The sequence below is a fragment of the Podarcis tiliguerta genome, assembly GCF_965153285.1.
Source record: "Podarcis tiliguerta genome assembly, chromosome: 7".
Lineage (NCBI taxonomy): Eukaryota > Metazoa > Chordata > Lepidosauria > Squamata > Lacertidae > Podarcis > Podarcis tiliguerta.
The window spans coordinates 1919494-1936767 of NC_139540.1; the positions used below are offsets into that span (position 1 = coordinate 1919494).

Below are 17274 nucleotides of genomic sequence, written 5' to 3' on the forward strand. Positions count from 1 at the left end.
GGGCTTACCTCTGGGTGCAGGAAGAGGTGGCACTGGGCTGGTTTGCCATCTCTGCCCGCCCTCCCAATCTCCTGCACGTAGCTCTCAAAGTTCTTGGGCATGTTGTAGTGCACCACGCCCCGCACGTCGGACTTGTCCAGCCCCATGCCAAAGGCCACCGTGGCCACCACCACTCGCAGCTGGCCGGACATGAAGTTGTTCTGCACCCGGCGGCGCTCAGCAGCAGACATGCCGGCGTGGTAGGCTTCGGCAATCCACTTCAGGGGGCGGCGGATGCTCTTTTTGGCTACGAGGAAATGGGATTAAAAAGAGAGTGAACGGGAGCAAGGCTCACTTGACAGGGCTCTGAGGCTTTCGGTGCAGAAATAATAAATAATAAATAATAAATAATAATAAATAAATAATAATAATAATAACAATAATATTTTTATTTATACCCCGCCCTCCCCAGCAAGAACTGCTCTCCAGCACTGGGAACTGCAGCTTCTTTCTGGAGAAATCCAACAGATGGCAGCACAAAATTTTATTTTATTTTTTAATAACATAATAATAAACTTTTTTTTCTATCCCGCCCTCCCCGGCCGTAGATGGGCTTAGGGCAGCTAACATCAAATATATAACATTCGTAGAAAATCAAACAATAATTAAATTACTTCCTAAAAACAGGTCAAAATCAAATCAAAGTCTAATTAGATGGCTTTCCGCAGGGTTAGGGTTGGGATCAGTAAGTGCTCATCGGCCCAACTGTTTATGGTGATTTTATATGGGCCTGTGAGAATGCTGGGAGGCCTTTTTCATATTTTTTTTTTAATTTTTATTTTTAATAAATAAATTTTATTAGTATTTTCCACACAACAACACGAAAAACATCAAAAAATAACAATACACAACACACAAAAACCAACATTTGAAAACTAAAAAAGCAACAACTAAAAAACAACAACCAAAAAAACCAAATCCATATCTTACAAGTTAATACTATAAACACTAAAACAACAAGACATTGACTTCGACCAATCCCACAGACCTCCTTTACCTCTCATTGTGTCTTCCTGTTTTCCTGATCATCTCTATCCTAAAATCTGGATATAAATCCCTCTTTCTTATCCTTTCACTTCACAAGGTTATTCCAGACTCAGCCAGATTTCTGTCCTCAAACCTTGACTTTTGAGGTGTTCATTTCGGCACTCATTTAGGTACTCATTTAGGCCTGTGAGAATGCTGGGAGGCCTCTTTCATAGGAGTTCTTATACAAAAACAAAAGGGGAGTCAGGCTGAGCCCTGACCAAAGGCCTGGCGGAACATGAAGTTGCCCTGTTTAATTTCTGCAGGTTGTGCTGCTGTTAAAGGCTGCTAGTGTGAGTAACCTGAGAGAGCGTCCCTGAGTTCTCTGCCACATTGCAAGGATTCCTGGGGTGCATGGATATTTCAGTTTCTCACTGTGTGTGCCTGGAGAAGAGGAGGTTAAGGGGTGATTTGATAGCCATGTTCAAATATATAAAAGGATGTCACATAGAGGAGGGAGAAAGGTTGTTTTCTGCTGCTCCAGAGAAGCGGACACGGAGCAATGGATCCAAACTACAAGAAAGAAGATTCCACCTAAACATTAGGAAGAACTTCCTGACAGTAAGAGCTGTTTGACAGTGGAATTTGCTGCCAAGGAGTGTGGTGGAGTCTCCTTCTTTGGAGGTCTTTAAGCAGAGGCTTGACAACCATATGTCAGGAGTGCTCTGATGGTGTTTCCTGCTTGGCAGGGGGTTGGACTCAATGGCCCTTGTGGTCTCTTCCAACTCTATGATTCTATGATTCTAAGAGTATCTCCTTGGGACATGTTACACTGTTTTTCTTTTTGGTTGACTATGAAGCTTGGGGTTAAGTGCAAAGTAGCCACTGTGTAGCTGGAATTTAGGTGGTTCCCAGTAATTTTAGTTATATTTTTACAGGTTTTAAAAAATTATTATGACACACTTCAGGCCTCTGGAGTGGAGCCGGCTATAAATAAATGCATTTTCAATTTGGCCTGAGAACTGGAAGGAAAAAACCACCAGCTCTCCTGTTTTCTGAGCCCACCATTTCCCAGCCTGCCTCTCCCAACAACCAGCCAAGCCAGTGACCACCACCTTTTGCTTTCTTCCTCTTGCTAGCAAGGCTGCTGCTGCTGCTGTCCTCCACCTGCTCCTCAGCACTGGGGGGTTCTCTGAGCTTCACACCCTGGAGGCACGTGCGGATAAGGGCTGCGATCCGGGCCGTCTCCTCGCGGCGTGTGCAGTAAACTATGACCGAGTCTAGGCTCCCAAACCTCTCCCCTTGTAGCAAGTTCACCAGGGCCTGGAATCAGAACAAAGTTGCCAACTTTGAGATGCAGGAAGAAGAAGAAGAAGAAGAAGAAGAAGAAGAGGAGGAGTTTGGATTTGATATCCCGCCTTTCACTCCCCTTCAGGAGTCTCAAAGCGGCTCACATTCTCCTTTCCCTTCCTCCCCCACAACAAACACTCTGTGAGGTGAGTGGGGCTGAGAGACTTCAGAGAAGTGTGACTGGCCCAAGGTCACCCAGCAGCTGCAGGTGGAGGAGCGAGGAATCGAACCCGGTTCCCCAGATTACGAGACTACCGCTCTTAACCACTACACCACACTGCCTCCCTAGATGCTCAAGGGAAAGTGAGATGCCTTGCTCAGCGCGGAAGAAAGGAATGCCAAAAGACCATCACTGGAGAGACGAGGGATCCTCCTGTGATAGGAATCTTGAGGTCTTAGGTAAAGGTAAAGGTACCCCTGCCCGTACTGGCCAGTCTTGCCAGACTCTAGGGTTGTGCGCCCATCTCACTTAAGAGGCCAGGGGCCAGCACTGTCCGCAGACACTTCCGGGTCACGTGGCCAGCGTGACAAGCTGCATCTGGCGAGCCAGAGCCGCACACGGCAACGCCATTTACCTTCCCGCTAGTAAGCGGTCCCTATTTATCTACTTGCACCCGGGGGTGCTTTCGAACTGCTAGGTTGGCAGGCGCTGGGACCGAACGACGGGAGCTCACCCCGCCGTGGGGATTCGAACCGCCGACCATGCGATCGGCAAGTCCTAGGCGCTGAGGTTTTACCCACAGCGCCACCTGCGTCCCACTATTGAGGTCTTAGGTATATGTTAAATGTTCGTAAGTGTACCAACCAAGCACGTACATAGATCAGCACAGGAAGACCGACCTGAAACCATTTTGATTCCCAAACTGAGGAAATGATTTCTCTGCAAGGTCAAAGTAGGAAACCTCCCCATTGTCTTTTTCCTTCACAAATCCTGTCTTAAGGGCACATTTAAGATATGAATGGGGTGTGAGCCTGTGACCTGGCCCAGGAACTAAGTATTTATCATTACAAAAGACTGGCCAGGCTCCCCAAGCAATCCTATCAAGTAAGCAGGGTATTCAATCAAGTAACCTGCCAGACAGGAGATAAACAAGGACAGGAGAAAAACAACATTCAAATTTCTGTTTTAGACTGCCTTTTCTGTGATGTAGGTATGATGTATCTGGGGTGGTGGTCTTGAGCTACACCCCTTCTGTGATGTATGTATGATGTTTCTGGGGGCCTTGATCTACAGGGTGGCAATTTCAAAAGTCTATATAAGGCCTTGCGCGCCATTGTTCTGGGTTCCTCCTCCCTCCTGCATTGTGGTGAGTGAGGACCCTGTTGCAACAGATCAATAAAGATCAGGCTTACTAACTGCTTTGCTTCTCAATATTCTCTGGTTGTCTCTGCTTCTTTTGGGGGGAAAAAAAGGAAAGAAAAGAAAGCAGAGGCATCACCTTGCCAACAAAGGTCCGTATAGTTAAAGCTATGGTTTCCCCAGTAGTGATGTATGGAAGTGAGAGCTGGACCATAAAGAAGGCTGATCGCCTGAGTACTGATGCTTTTGAATTATGGTGCTGAAGGAGACTCTTGAGAGTCCCATGGACTGCAAGAAGCTCAAACCTCTCCATTCTGGAAGGACAGATCCTGAAGCTGCGGCTCCAAGACTTTGGCCACCTCATGAGAAGAGAAGACTCCCTGGAAAAGACCCTGATGTTGGGAAAGATGGAGGGCACAAGGAGAAGGGGACGATGGAGGACGAGATGGTTGGACAGTGTTCTCGAAGCTACCAGCATGAGTTTGACCAAACTGCGGGAGGCAGTGGAAGACAGAAGTGCCTGGCGTGCTCTGGTCCATGGGGTCACAAAGAGTCAGGCACAACTAAAGGGCTAAACAACAACAACATTCTCTGGCTGGCCTCTGTTATTTTCTCCTACCGATAGGGAACTTACGTAAAGACTCTATATGGGCTCTTGGATACCCCATAAGGGAAAAAGGGCAGATTTTGTTTACAACACTCCCCAGACTCCACAACATACGGTTGGAAATCAGCAACCAGAAAGACTTCTGAAGATGGAGCCTCTCCCACACAGTAGCGATAGAAGAAGAAGAAGAGTTTGGATTTGATATCCCGCTTTATCACTCCCCTTCAGGAGTCTCAAAGCGGCTCACATTCTCCTTTCCCTTCCTCCCCCACAACAAACACTCTGTGAGGTGAGTGGGGCTGAGAGACTTCAGAGAAGTGTGACTAGCCCAAGGTCACCCAGCAGCTGCAGGTGGAGGAGCAGGGAAGCGAACCTGGTTCACCAGATTATGAGACTACCGCTCTCAACCACTACACCACACTGGCTCTCGATAGGCAGCAAGTCGGGCCCCAGACTCACCTGGTCCTTGTCTCTGTCTGCAGAGACAGAGAGATGTAAGTTTGGAGGGACAGCCGCAGAACGCACAGCAATCCCCTTGGCCTCTGGGATGCCCAAGTGATGAGCCACATCCCGCGCAGTGGAGAGGGTGGCGGTGGCTGTGAGGCCCAAGAAGCAGCGCACGCCCAAGCGGTCCCGAAGAACCTGCCGGAGAGAAGGGGTTACCTAGCCGGGCTCTGCTGCTTGCAGGTGTTCCTCATGCACACACCTGTGTTGCATCTTGTTTCTGTGCACGCAGATTCCATACCTTACAGAGGCGAAGGTAACAGGGGCGGAAATTGTGGGACCACTCTGAGACGCAGTGTGCTTCATCGATGCAGGCAAAAGCTACTGGGGGCAGCTGATCTGCTGGTGGGAGGCAGCTGGAGGCCGAGGCGCCTCCCCCAACCAAGGCCTCGGGGGACAGAAGGAGCACATGAACCTTCCCAGCCTTGACCTGCAAGCATGGAAAGCCGGCAAGGCGTGAGCCATAATTTCCAATTTTAACATTTCATTTAAAATAATTTTAAACGTCTTACAATGCTGACTCGCCCCCACAGGGGTGTTGTAAAGACTACAGTATTGATTAGAATATTTGTATGAGATTGTATGGGAAAAACACAGAATAACAGATAGAAATTTGCTTAAAATGTATATAGGAAGTGCAGTGTAAGCGATGGAAGTCAATCAATGAAATGTTATTATTGAAATATTTGTAGAATAAATTTGGAAGAAATTCTTCCAAATTTTCTTATTTTTCCTTTTTGTTTCCCCCCCTTCCCTTTCTCTTTTTTGTTCTTTTTTTATATATGTGTGCTTATCTGAAAAATATATGTATGCATTTGTATGTATTTTACTTGTATTTTGTAATAATTATGTTAAATAAAATTTAATAAAAAAATGTTTAAAGGCATGTTGTGCTTTGAGCATTTGACAGCATGCTACAAATTTATTACTATTTTCAAGTTGCAAACCGGAGGCTGGAAGGTGCCCAGGACACCCTAGAATTTTGCAGTTACATCAAGGATTACGTAGCCTCTACATCAGTCACCTCACCCTGTCCATAGCAGCCTCTCTCTGGGTCTTGGACATGTTTGAGTGTATGCAGACGGCTTTCAGGCACTGGGGAAGGCCAGAGACCTGCAAAGGAAGCACAAAATGTGTGTCACTGAAGGAAGATCCAATGGTGGACATAGAACAGTCAAAAGAGATGGAGATCTCCTCAAGCCACATTGAGGCTCCCAGAGCCACCTCCTTGCAAACTATCCCTCCTCTGTAACATCCTCTGAGGGGGTGAAATATGTTGAGGTTTACCCTAAACTCATTCCCTGATGCTAGGGTCATGTCACCCAACAAACTTAGGGGATCTAAGTTCTGGCTTAAGAACCAGGATTGAGTTAGAGTGGAGTTGGAAACCTTTTCAAGGGAACCTGCTTGCAAATAATTCGAAATTATATTCTTAGAAGCTGGACTCAACATTTGCTCTTACAGATATACTGCTGCACGTGAACGCCAGGCCAGAGAGTCCATCTACCTGAGGGGTTAAGTTTACTGCATGTACAGTTCTAAAGGAAAATATTATGAAAATGATGTATAGATGGTACTTAACCCCGGTAAAATTAGCAAAGATTTACCATATCCAACTTATGCTGGAAATGTAAAGAAAAGGAAGGCACCTTTTATCATATGTGGTGGACGTGTCCTAAGGTGAAAGACTTCTGGGAAAAGATTTATAATTAATTGAAAATATATTGAAATATACATTTATTTAAAAACTAGAAGCCTTTCTACTTGGAATAATAGGTTTGGAATTGGCCAAAAAAGACGTTAGACTGTTTTTGTATGCCACAACTGCAGCAAGAATTTTGTTATCCAAAAACTGGAAATTGCAAGAAATACCAACAGTGGAGGAATGGCAGATGAAGATGACGGACTTTTTGGAGCTGGCCGACCAGCTCCAAAGGAGGGGGATCCACGATCAGAAAGAGGAGGCATATCAAGAAGATTGGAAGAAATTTAAGGATTATTTAGCTAGATATTCTAATATAACATAAGAAGAACTATTTGTAAGTACCAAATCAGCCTAGGAGTAAAATATGTTGAATTGTATAACATTATGGATTGAAATTACCATGAAGAGAAAGAAATATAGCAATTTGATTAAGTCAATTTTATTAGAAAGTGGATATTGGAAAACTGCTACATTGAGATTTATGGAAACTCAGTCAGGGGGGATTTGAGGAATTCACTTAACAATGAAAATCAAATTGGGCTTCAAACAGTTAGGTGTTTATATGTTTGTTCTTTTTAATATTGTAATGTTTTTCTTTCTTGTGTGTTTGTTGTAAATTTGGAAAACCAATAAAAAAGTCCATCTACCTGAATATTACCTCCTCTCACGGGTAGCAACTCAGACAGAGGGTCTTTCCTGGCTCTGCTACTTGCCATTACGACTTTCAAAAATTGACCAAGAAAAGTTACTTTATTGAAATTGGGTTATTGGGTGTTGTTTTTATTTTGATTATATACTTCATATTTTGATTTTGTTCTGTGAACCACCCGGAGACCTCCGGGGCAGTATATGAATTCAATAAATAATAATAATACTTGAAAAGCAGGTTTGTGTCAAAAATTGGTTTGTTCAATGTCCTCTATTGAAAACAGACAAGAGCTGCCTGCCTGTCCAGCTGAGGCCTTGCTCCTCCGCTGTCACAGTTCAAAGCAATCACAGCAAAAGACCAGAAGGTCTGGATGGTGGAGGTTGAATATAGAAGGCCCCAGGGAGGGCTAGGAAACGTTATTGTCCGAAAACCAGGAGAGCCACTGCCAGTCTTTGAAGACAACCCTGGGATGTCAGCATTTTCATCCCTCCCTTTGCAAGGATCACTAGATCATGCTTGTTTTACTTTCTGTCTGTGAGAAAGGAGGGGGTGGAACTACTCTTCCAGACTTCCGTCCCTAGTACTGTGTTGGGTTTTCTTTGATCTGTCTAGAGACAAGATGGCAGTATGAGAGAGCTGTATCTCTCGTACATGTTTGTTACGTTCTTTTATTTGTTTAATCAGTAGAAATAAATTAGGTATGCAACAAAACCTCCACAGCTTTGCTTCTGTCACTCTGCTGCTTTTGAGGTGCTCACATCAGCAAATGTGAGTCCACTGCACCAGGACCTATTCCTCAGGAATGCTGTGCTGTTGTTCCTGCGTTCCTGTGATCAGAAGGTTGGAGAAGGTGCTCCCGACACCCAGTCCATGCAGGCGCTGAAGACTTGGGCTGTACATGGGTGTACGGAAATCGGCTAGATGGACCTATGGTCTGCTTTGGATGTAAGGCAGGTTCCCTGTGTTCCTAAATCTACAGAAGAGTTTGGATTTGATTTTGGATTTGATATCCCGCTTTACCACTACCCAAAGGAGTCTCCAAGTGGCTAACAATCTCCTTTCCCTTCCTCCCTCACAACAAGCACTCTGTGAGGTGAGTGGGGCTGAGAGACTTCAGAGAAGTGTGACTGGCCCAAGGTCACCCAGCAGCTGCATGTGGAGAAGCGGAGACGCGAACCCAGTTCACCAGATTACGAGTCTACCGCTCTTAACCACTACACCACACTGGCTCTACTAGAGCCTGGAGAGCTCCCCCCCCCCCCATCCCTGGACCACAAGCAAGGAAATGACACCAGCCTCCCAATCCAAAAGCACCAGCAAACTTACTTGGTCATCCATCAGCGATACCAATGGTGAGATCACCAAGGTGATGCATTTGGACCTCTTGCTGTACAGGTACGCAGGGAGCTGGTAACAGAGCGATTTCCCCATTCCTGTGGACAGGACCACCAGCGTAGAGAGCCCTAGAGAAGTCGCAGAATTAAGAGCAGCAGCAGCAATCTGCACAGGCTGCAGGGGGTTGGACCAGATGATCCTTTGAGTCCCTTCCAAGCATAAAATTATATTGCTGTTGGCATCCATCTGTCCAAGTGACAATGGACTGTGTGTATGGGGATGAAGTCAAACCACCTCGGTGCACAAGCCTGGGCTGTGTGTCCAGAGGTCCTGGGCTGCCCAGACGACAAGACCCCCCTCTCAGACTCGCTGATGGGGTCCAAAGGAAAGCGGAGTGAGACGTTTAGAACCAGCTGGGCTGCAGGAGTTGCCAGAAGGAGGAGTACAAGACATTATCCAACCGCCTTAGGGACTCAGCTCCGCATTTGTGTAGGGTTTACTCTTTAGCCTTTTCTTCTCCGGAAGATATCCCGCAAGGCAGCGGATGTTCAGGATCAGTTTCCCTTCTCCTAAATGGGCTACCTTCCTAGGCTGACGAGTCCTATCTGCCCCTCACTTATCTCTACAGCATGAGCAGGAACTGCCTTCTAGACTGTTGGACCCGCTCTCGGTCCCGTCCACTCAATCCACTGGAGCCTATCTTTGCATGCAGGGGAAGTCACACAATTTGATGACTCCATGTTATTGGACTCAATTCAAGGTGCTAACATTAACGTATAACCCCTTAAGCAGTGAAAGGAAAGTCCAATGCTGTAAAGAAAAATATTGCATAGGAACCTGGAATGTAAGAACCATGAACCTGGGTAAGTAGGATGTGGTCTAAAATGAGATGGCAAGAATAAACATTGACATCCTGGGCATCAGTGAACTAAAATGGACGGGAATGGGCGAATTCAATTCGGATGACCATCATATCTACTACTGTGGGCACTAGAAGGACAGATCGTGAAGCTGAGGCTCCAAGACTTTGGCCACCTCATGAGAAGAGAAGACTCACTGAAAAAGACCCTGATGTTGGGAAAGATGGAGGGCACAAGGAGAAGGGGACGACAGAGGATGAGATGGTTAGACAGTGTTCTCGAAGCTACAAACATGAATCTGACCAAACTGCGGGTGGCAGTGGAAGACAGGAGTGCCTGGCGTGCTCTGGTCCAGGGGGTCACGAAGAGTCGGACACGACTGAACGACTAAACAACAACCTTAAGCAGCTGGTACCGTTGCTGCAACACCATATCAACCAGCTCCTATATAAATTCAACCCTTCAGTGTTGCTTGGTCATTCCTTGGAAGTTGCATCTGTCAACAGTCTTCCCCCACCTAGTGCCCTCCTGGTGTCTTGGACTATAACTGCCATCAGCCTAGTCGGCACAGCCATACTGTAGTTCAAAACATCTGGAGGCCACAGGGTTAGTAAAGGATGCAGCAAGACCACATCTGGTCACCAGCAACAATTGCTTGGCTGCACATGCAAGTGAACTGCATCCTTTTTTTTCACTCTGCATTTCCTGCAAGATGAGGAAGTTCCTTGCAAACAACCCTTCTCACCTGAGAGTATCCGCATAATGGCTGTTTCCTGTCCTGGCCGGAAGGTGGCATAACCCAACTCAGCCAGTGCTTCCAACACTTCTGGAGGGGTCTCTGCATAAGACACGGAACAGAGATCCAGTCAAGAAAGGGGCAAGACCTGTCCCCCCCCCCACAGCAACGACTCCACACTCATAGAAGCATCAGGAGAAAGAGACTTAGGTAGAAATTCTGCAAAACCCCTTATCAGTGAGAGTGAAACCTGTTCACAAAAGTGGCAAGAAGCCCTTTAGGAAAACCTCACACCGACTGTTAACTAGGGCCTTTTAACTGGGAGCTGTGGCTGTAAGGTGAGTCTGATGGCGGCTGCTTTGGGCCTTGGCTGGTATCCACCGCTGCAGGCCTCCATCCCAGCACGGGTCCCCAGAAGCCCTCCTTACGCCCACCACGGTTTTTTCGTTCTTTGGGGCGGGGAAGACTGAAATTCGGGCAGCCAGAGAAGTCTGGGGTTGGGGTGGTAGGGGGGGAAAATGGCCTCTGCAAGCAGCTGGGGATTCTGAAAACCCCAAATGTGGACGCCTTGCCTTTGGAAATGCAAGTGGGCCGTGGGAGAAACAGATGGGGAGGAAATCAGTTCTGTAGGTTTTCTGCAGGTAGGCCTCGTCTTTTCGGCTCATTCTTGGGTGGGTTAAGTGGGAAGGCAAGATGAATTCAAGGATTTAAAAAACAAGAGTTTCATATGTTGTGTGTCTTTGTTTCTCAGTTTGACACTTTTACATGGTCTTGTATGCACTGTGGCTTTTGGTGCATTGTGACCTCCTGTTATTTTTTATTATATATTTTATTTTGTTATAAGGTGTGGATTCTGCTGTAGACTTTGCTGTTTCTTCAGCTTGTAAACTGCCTTGAGTATAGTAATGTAGAAAGGCAGTACAGTGGTGCCTCGCAAGACGAAACTACCGTATTTTTTGCTCTATAAGACTCACTTTTTCCGTCCTAAAAAGTAAGAGGAAATGTGTGTGCATCTTATGGAGCGAATGCAGACTGCGCAGCTATCCCAGAAGCCAGAACAGCAAGAGGGATTGCTGCTTTCACTGCGCAACAATCCCTCTTGCTGTTCTGGCTTCTGAGATTCAGAATATTTTGTTTCTTATTTTCCTCCTCAAAAACTAGGTGCGTCTTGTGGTCTGGTGCGTCTTATAGAGCGAAAAATACGGTAATTCGTTCTGCGAGTTTTTTCGTCTTGTGAATTTTTCGTCTTGCAAAGCACGGTTTCCCATAGGAAATGCATTGACGGTTTCCCATAGGAATGCATTGAAAAAGGCGCAAGACGTTTTCGTCTTGCGAAGCAAGCCCATAGGGAAATCCGTCTTGCGAAGCAACTCAAAAAACAAAAAAAATTCTTTCGTCTTGCGAGTTTTTCGTCTTGCGAGGCATTCGTCTTGCGAGGCACCACTGTATACAAACAAAAAGTGAAAGTGAAATTCTGCACCAAGTTCTGCCTCACCACTGCATGGAGGCTGGTGACAACCAGCCTTTGGGAGGCAGCAGAGACACTCTTTTGGAAACTTACCTCTCACTTTCCCGTCCTGCCCCAGTTTGTAGAGAGGTTCTGTCGGCGGAGGTGGTGGGAGAAGTTCGAACACGGGCCTCTGCACACACAGGTGAACCTCTTCCTCCTGAGTAAGCTGCTTCAGGCCTCCTTGGCTGCTCTCACTTTTTGCTGGCGAAGAAGGAGGGGGAGGAACAACAAGTTATGAATATTATTATCTTTATCATTTATTAATTAACAGACCAGCTGGACTGTAGTGTCTTTGCACCAGCTGCAGCCTCTGTACCAGCTGCAAGGAAAGCCCCAAATTATTTCTTCATCTTGACACCACTTGTATCTGCTTACAGAAAAATGCCCTGATAGCGCAGCGGGAACTGATCTGTGGCAAGTATCTTCCTGATCTGAGACCACATGGCATCAGACTGGAGGGTGCTACAGATGCAGCCTTTGCCTCTTACCTGAGATCTTGCTGTAGGCTGTGTTGGTCATCTGAGCAACTTCCTCCAAAGTGAGCAGCGGCACCTCCTCTTCGGCAGCAGAGGCATCTCCCTTCTGTCGGGGGTCCGCAGCAGAGAGCTGCTCAGTAGCAGCTAAAGGAAGGAGAGATGCTGCTTTGGAGCAATCAAAACAATGGAAGGAAAATGCCTTCCCCTTTGGGAAAAGGAGTAGAGCGTGTGCTTTACATCAGGGGTGGTAAACCCTAGTTCAGGGGCCTGCTGTGCCCCCCAAACAGCAATTGCTTTGACCATAAAAGGTAAAGGGACCCCTGACCATTAGGTCCAGTCGTGGCCGACTCTGGGGTTGCGGCGCTCATCTTGCTTTACTGGCCGAGGGAGCCGGCGTACAGCTTCCGGGTCATGTGGCCAGCATGACAAAGCCGCTTCTGGTGAACCAGAGCAGCGCACAGAAATGCCATTTATCTTCCCGCCAGAGTGGTACCTATTTATCTACTTGCACTGGCGTGCTTTCAAACTGCTAGGTTGGCAGGAGCAGGGACTGAGCAGCGGGAGCTCACTCGTCTCAGGGATTTGAACCACCAACCTGATCGGCAAGTCCTAGGCTCTGTGGTTTAACCCACAGCGCCACCAAGACCACAAATTCTGGTAGCAGTGGGGTAGGCACAGCCCAGCACACTGGTGTAGATGCAAATCACCTTTTCCCTATTATTTTGTTTGATTATTTGACGAGGGGAGACAGACAATGCCAGCCCCCCTCACCCCATTTGTACAGTTCAGTCGGGGGGGAGAGGGTTGTGTTCCTGTGTTTTCATGCAAGAACATGGAGTGGCCATTTCAGCATATGGCCCCTGAAATATTGACAAAGGGTGAAAGAGGCCCCTGGGCCAAAAAAAGTCCAGCCCACCTTGCTTTACATGCAAAGGGTTCAATTCCTGGCATCTTCAAGTAGCTCAGGGAAAAACTTCCATCTTAAACCCTAAAGAGATGCTGCCAGTCAACTTATGGGCAATGCTGAGTTTACTGGTCTAAGGCAGCCTCCTTCTGCAAAGATGGCCAGGGACTTGCCTATGGCCCAGGTTGCCCTGAGCTTTGGTGCAGTTGCAGGAAGACTAGACGTTCAGCTTCCTCGTTCAACTAACCTCAATGACCTATTACAGGCATGGCCAAACTTGGCTCTCCAGATGTTTTGGGACTACAATTCCCATCATCCCTGACCACTGGTCCTGTTAGCTAGGGATGATGGGAGTTGTAGTCCCAAAACATCTGGAGGGCCGAGTTTGGGGACGCCTGACTTCTTATGCCCCAACCAGGAACTGTGGCAAGTGTTGGCCTGTTTCTCTAGAACCATAGCTAAGAATATTACCCCCAGTTTGAAGTTGGCCGAGTTAACTAAACAACCACATGCCACTAATGAGAGACCACCAGCCACACATCACTAGCAGCCAAGGTTAGCTGACAACTGAAGCAAAAATTCCCAAGCTCCATCTTGCAGCTGAGGTGGGGGATGGGGAAGAACCTGAGGCTCACACATGCAAAGCTAAACCTTGAGTTTAATATTAATGTACAAATTCAGTCATTATCTGCTAGATGTGCTAATCCTATGGCCAGAAATAGTGTCTTCCTCAGAAAGCATTCCAATGTCACAGGACAATTCAGGGGGCCTTCATGTCCTTATGCAAAGGTTAGTGAAAAAGCATTTTCCAAATAAGGCAATGATTGATTGATTGATTGGTTTTATTTATCCCAGCCTTCATCTCACAGTCTTGGGGTGGGTTTCCAGTCAATTTAAAAATCCAAACCAAACCGAAGGAATGGCCAGAGCTGATAAAACATACCTAAAATCACCTGAGGATTAATAATAAAAAACATCTTATGGAGTCAACACAACAAAGTGGTCAACTGGTTTACAACGAGGAATTTTTACTTGTCTTTGTGCTTGACAGCCTGATCAAGACTCTGCTGGCAGCTTTCCTAATAAAAGGGCAGTGAGGGCTTGTAGACATTGCAGGAAGTTGTGCAAACTCTGCAACTGATTCCTTCTCCTTTTTTGTGAGAGTCTTTGTAGCCATCCAAAACAAACTCGACAGGTCTTCTGTCCTCTTAATGCAAAGCATGTCAGTACCTGGTCTATCTAGCCATGACAGCCAGGGGGCCTTACCTCTCCCCTTGCACTGGGAAGCCCAGTGACCAAGTCCTCCACACCGGAAGCAGGTGTCAGAGCCTCGGTCCAAGCGCCTGCCACCTCCTCCAAACTGTTCCCCCTTTTTCTGCCACTTCTGCTTCCATACCTGTCAAGACACCAAAAAGACGCAGGCTAAGTCAATGGATTGACTCTTGCATCACTACAGGAGGTTGTGATCAGGCTGTGTGAGTCATGGGCTGGCCAAGGACCCAGAAGATGGCTCCAGCGGCCTGTGGGGGAATCTGTAGGCAAATATTTGGCAGGAGGGTGCCCCAAAGTGTTCTCCCACCCCAGTTATCCCTGTGGTGGAAGTCATGAGCTCATCCCCTCTCTGATGGGCTTTCTGGGCTTGGCAAAGAATAATAATAATAAATTTTATTTATACCCCGCCCTCCCCAGCCAAGGCCGGGCTCAGGCGGCTAACAACCAATAATAAAAACAAGTTGAATGAATACAACTTAAAAACAAGATTAAAATACAACATTAAAATGCAGCCTCATCACAGGAGTAGAAAGGAAAAAAGAAAGAGGGGGAGAGAATCAAATTGACTCCAAGCCAAAGGCCAGGCAGAACAACTCTGTCTCACAGACCCTGCGGAAAGAAATCAGATCCTGCAGGGCCCTGGTCTCATGAGACAGAGCGTTCCACCAGGCTGGGGCCAGTGTTGAAAAGGCCCTGGCTCTGGTTGCGGCTAATCTGACTTCCTTAGGGCCCGGGACCTCTAGGGCACGGGTGTCAAACACAAGGCCCGCGGGCCGAATCTGGCCCGCCAGACCTTGTCATGTGGCCCGTGTAGCCGCCGCCGGCCGCCAGCCTTCACCTTTTATTCTCGCCTTTCTTTTTTTTTTGACACAAGAAAGCCACCTCTTCAGCGCATGCGCAGCAGCCTACAAGCCAGAGAACGTCTGCCCTCTAGCGGTGCCGGCCGTTCTACACAGGAAACCTCCACTTTACATGCATTCAGGAAACCTCCACTTGTTTTTATATTTAAAGTTTAATTTTTATTAAGGGTTTTCTTGTTTTACAGAAGTAAGTGTAATGCCTCGTTGTTGTTTTTCCATGTAACATTTTTACAAATCCATTTCATTTGTTGAGGCATTAGGGGGAGAAGAAAAGAAAAAAGAAAAGGGGGGGTGGAGAGAGGGAAAATGGAAGGGGGTGGGGTCGGGTGGCGGTGTTTCTATTATGTTTAATGTATGTAGAGTTTGGGGTCAGTGTTGTTTGTGCTGTTCACTTGTGTTCCTTTGGTGGTGAGAGAGGTTGGGGTTGGCCTAGGGTGTGATTGTTTGCTTGTGATTGGCTGTGGTGATCTTTGTTTTCGTGTGTGAGTGAGGTGGGTGCTATTTAGGGACCTTAAGGTCCTCCTCGGGGCATACCGGGAAAGGCGGTCCAGTAGGTACGAGGGTCCTAGGCTGACACACAAAGCCCTGCCCTGACACACAAGCCCTGGTGCCACTGAAGACTGGAAATAGCTCCATCTGCCCTGAAGGGAAGGGATCAACAGCCACCTTTCAGGAGCTGGAGCCACACCCACCCATCACCCAAGTCAAGGAGGAGTGAAATGAGCCCACCAGGAGGAGTGAGAGGCTGCAGGAGCACACACAGCTTTAGTGATCTCTTCCCTCCAAGAGGTGTGCCTTCATGTACTGAGATCTATAAATTTAGACACCCACTCACTGTCTAACCACACACTGACACACAAGCCCATGAGAGGTGTTGGGCTCTCCTTCCTTGGAGGTTTTTAAGCAGAGGCAGGATGGCCATTTGTCATGGAAGCTGTCAGGGAACTGCCATCAGAACAGGGGCGGGAAACGGAGGGGCAGTTGTGTTACAGGGAACCTATGAAATCCTTGCGAAGCAGTTCCGCTTCCAGTGATGAGGAAAGCCCCACCTCTAGTGGGGAAGAGGTGCAAGGACCAGAGGATGCTGGTGGGAGCCTCAGCACCACTCCTGGCCAAGCGAGCCAGGAGGGAAGCACACCCCTTCCGTCTAAAACGCAAAGATGGAAGGGAAAGGCTGGGCGTAACAAGGCATTTATGTTGGGGGAGGTCCAGGAAACAGGCACTCCCCGATTCTGCTAGCGATTGAGGCAGACATGAACTTTGGGGTTCCGCACTGTAAATAGTTTTTGTACCTAAATAAAACCTGTAAAAGACAGGTCGGAGTCCTGCCTGGTTACTCGTGAGCCACCTTTGCCATCTGGCAGATGCTTTAGCTGAGATTCCTGCACTGCCGGGGGTTGGACTAGATGACCCTTGGGGTGCCTTCCAACTCTACGATTCTGTAACAACTGTGGCCCCCACCCATGCTGAAGTGCAATGAGGCAGAGACCTACCCACCCCACACAAACAAATGAAGAAACGGCAAAACCGTTGAGAGTAGCTGTCATTTCCCAAAATGTTTTAAACATAAATATTCTTCTTCATGTGAAACTAAATACAAAATTGAATTCAATTCCCTCCAGAGCAAACAGGCTACTTCAACCGTTGGAAGTTCCACTCAGATGTGATTCATTCCATTTTACAGGCTGTAAATACCACTGAGTCAAGAGGCAATTTACCTGCTTGCGAAGCTGTCTCCCTCTCAAAGCGTACCCTTTCACGTGAGATTTATTCTTGAGATTGATTCGCACAAAGTTGCCATCCTTCTTTGTTGGTGGTCTAGAAAGAGATAAGATCTCTTTATTGTAACGGTTCAAAATAGGGTGCCTTTGTGTTTAGTTGTACTCTTGCTCAGGCCTTAACAGTCACTGGCAAAAAGGCACAAAGACTTAAGCACCAAAGCGGTCCTGATTCCCACCAGCCCCTAAAGACCCTAAGGGACTGTATTTCTCAAAAAGGTTCTGAGATCTCTCTTCTCTCTCTCTCTCGCTAGGTGAACACAAGTCTTTGAGGGTAAAACATCCTCAAAGTGGAAAAGGAAGGGTGACACTGTAGTGTTAACAAAACAAAACCATGCAAGGCGTCAGCACGGAGAAACCCTGTAGGAAGGTACTGCATGAAATGACTATTTTATGTGACAGAATTCTGGTGCTGGAGGAGAC

General features: G+C 47.2%; 1 protein-coding gene across 1 annotated transcript in view; it reads right to left on the reverse strand.

Annotated features, from left to right (window-relative positions):
• The window catches only part of RECQL4 (RecQ like helicase 4), a 40204-nt gene that overhangs the window by 15519 nt on the left and 7411 nt on the right, over positions 1–17274 (reverse strand). Inside the window, exons 7-17 of the mRNA XM_083448997.1 lie at positions 16792–16891; positions 14208–14337; positions 12050–12181; positions 11613–11762; positions 10061–10153; positions 8447–8583; positions 5796–5879; positions 5008–5196; positions 4722–4904; positions 2121–2328; positions 9–286 (exon numbers count right to left, since the gene is read on the reverse strand). Coding sequence (XP_083305123.1) covers positions 9–286; positions 2121–2328; positions 4722–4904; positions 5008–5196; positions 5796–5879; positions 8447–8583; positions 10061–10153; positions 11613–11762; positions 12050–12181; positions 14208–14337; positions 16792–16891 — 1684 coding nt within the window. The remainder of the gene's footprint in view (positions 1–8; positions 287–2120; positions 2329–4721; positions 4905–5007; positions 5197–5795; positions 5880–8446; positions 8584–10060; positions 10154–11612; positions 11763–12049; positions 12182–14207; positions 14338–16791; positions 16892–17274) is intronic.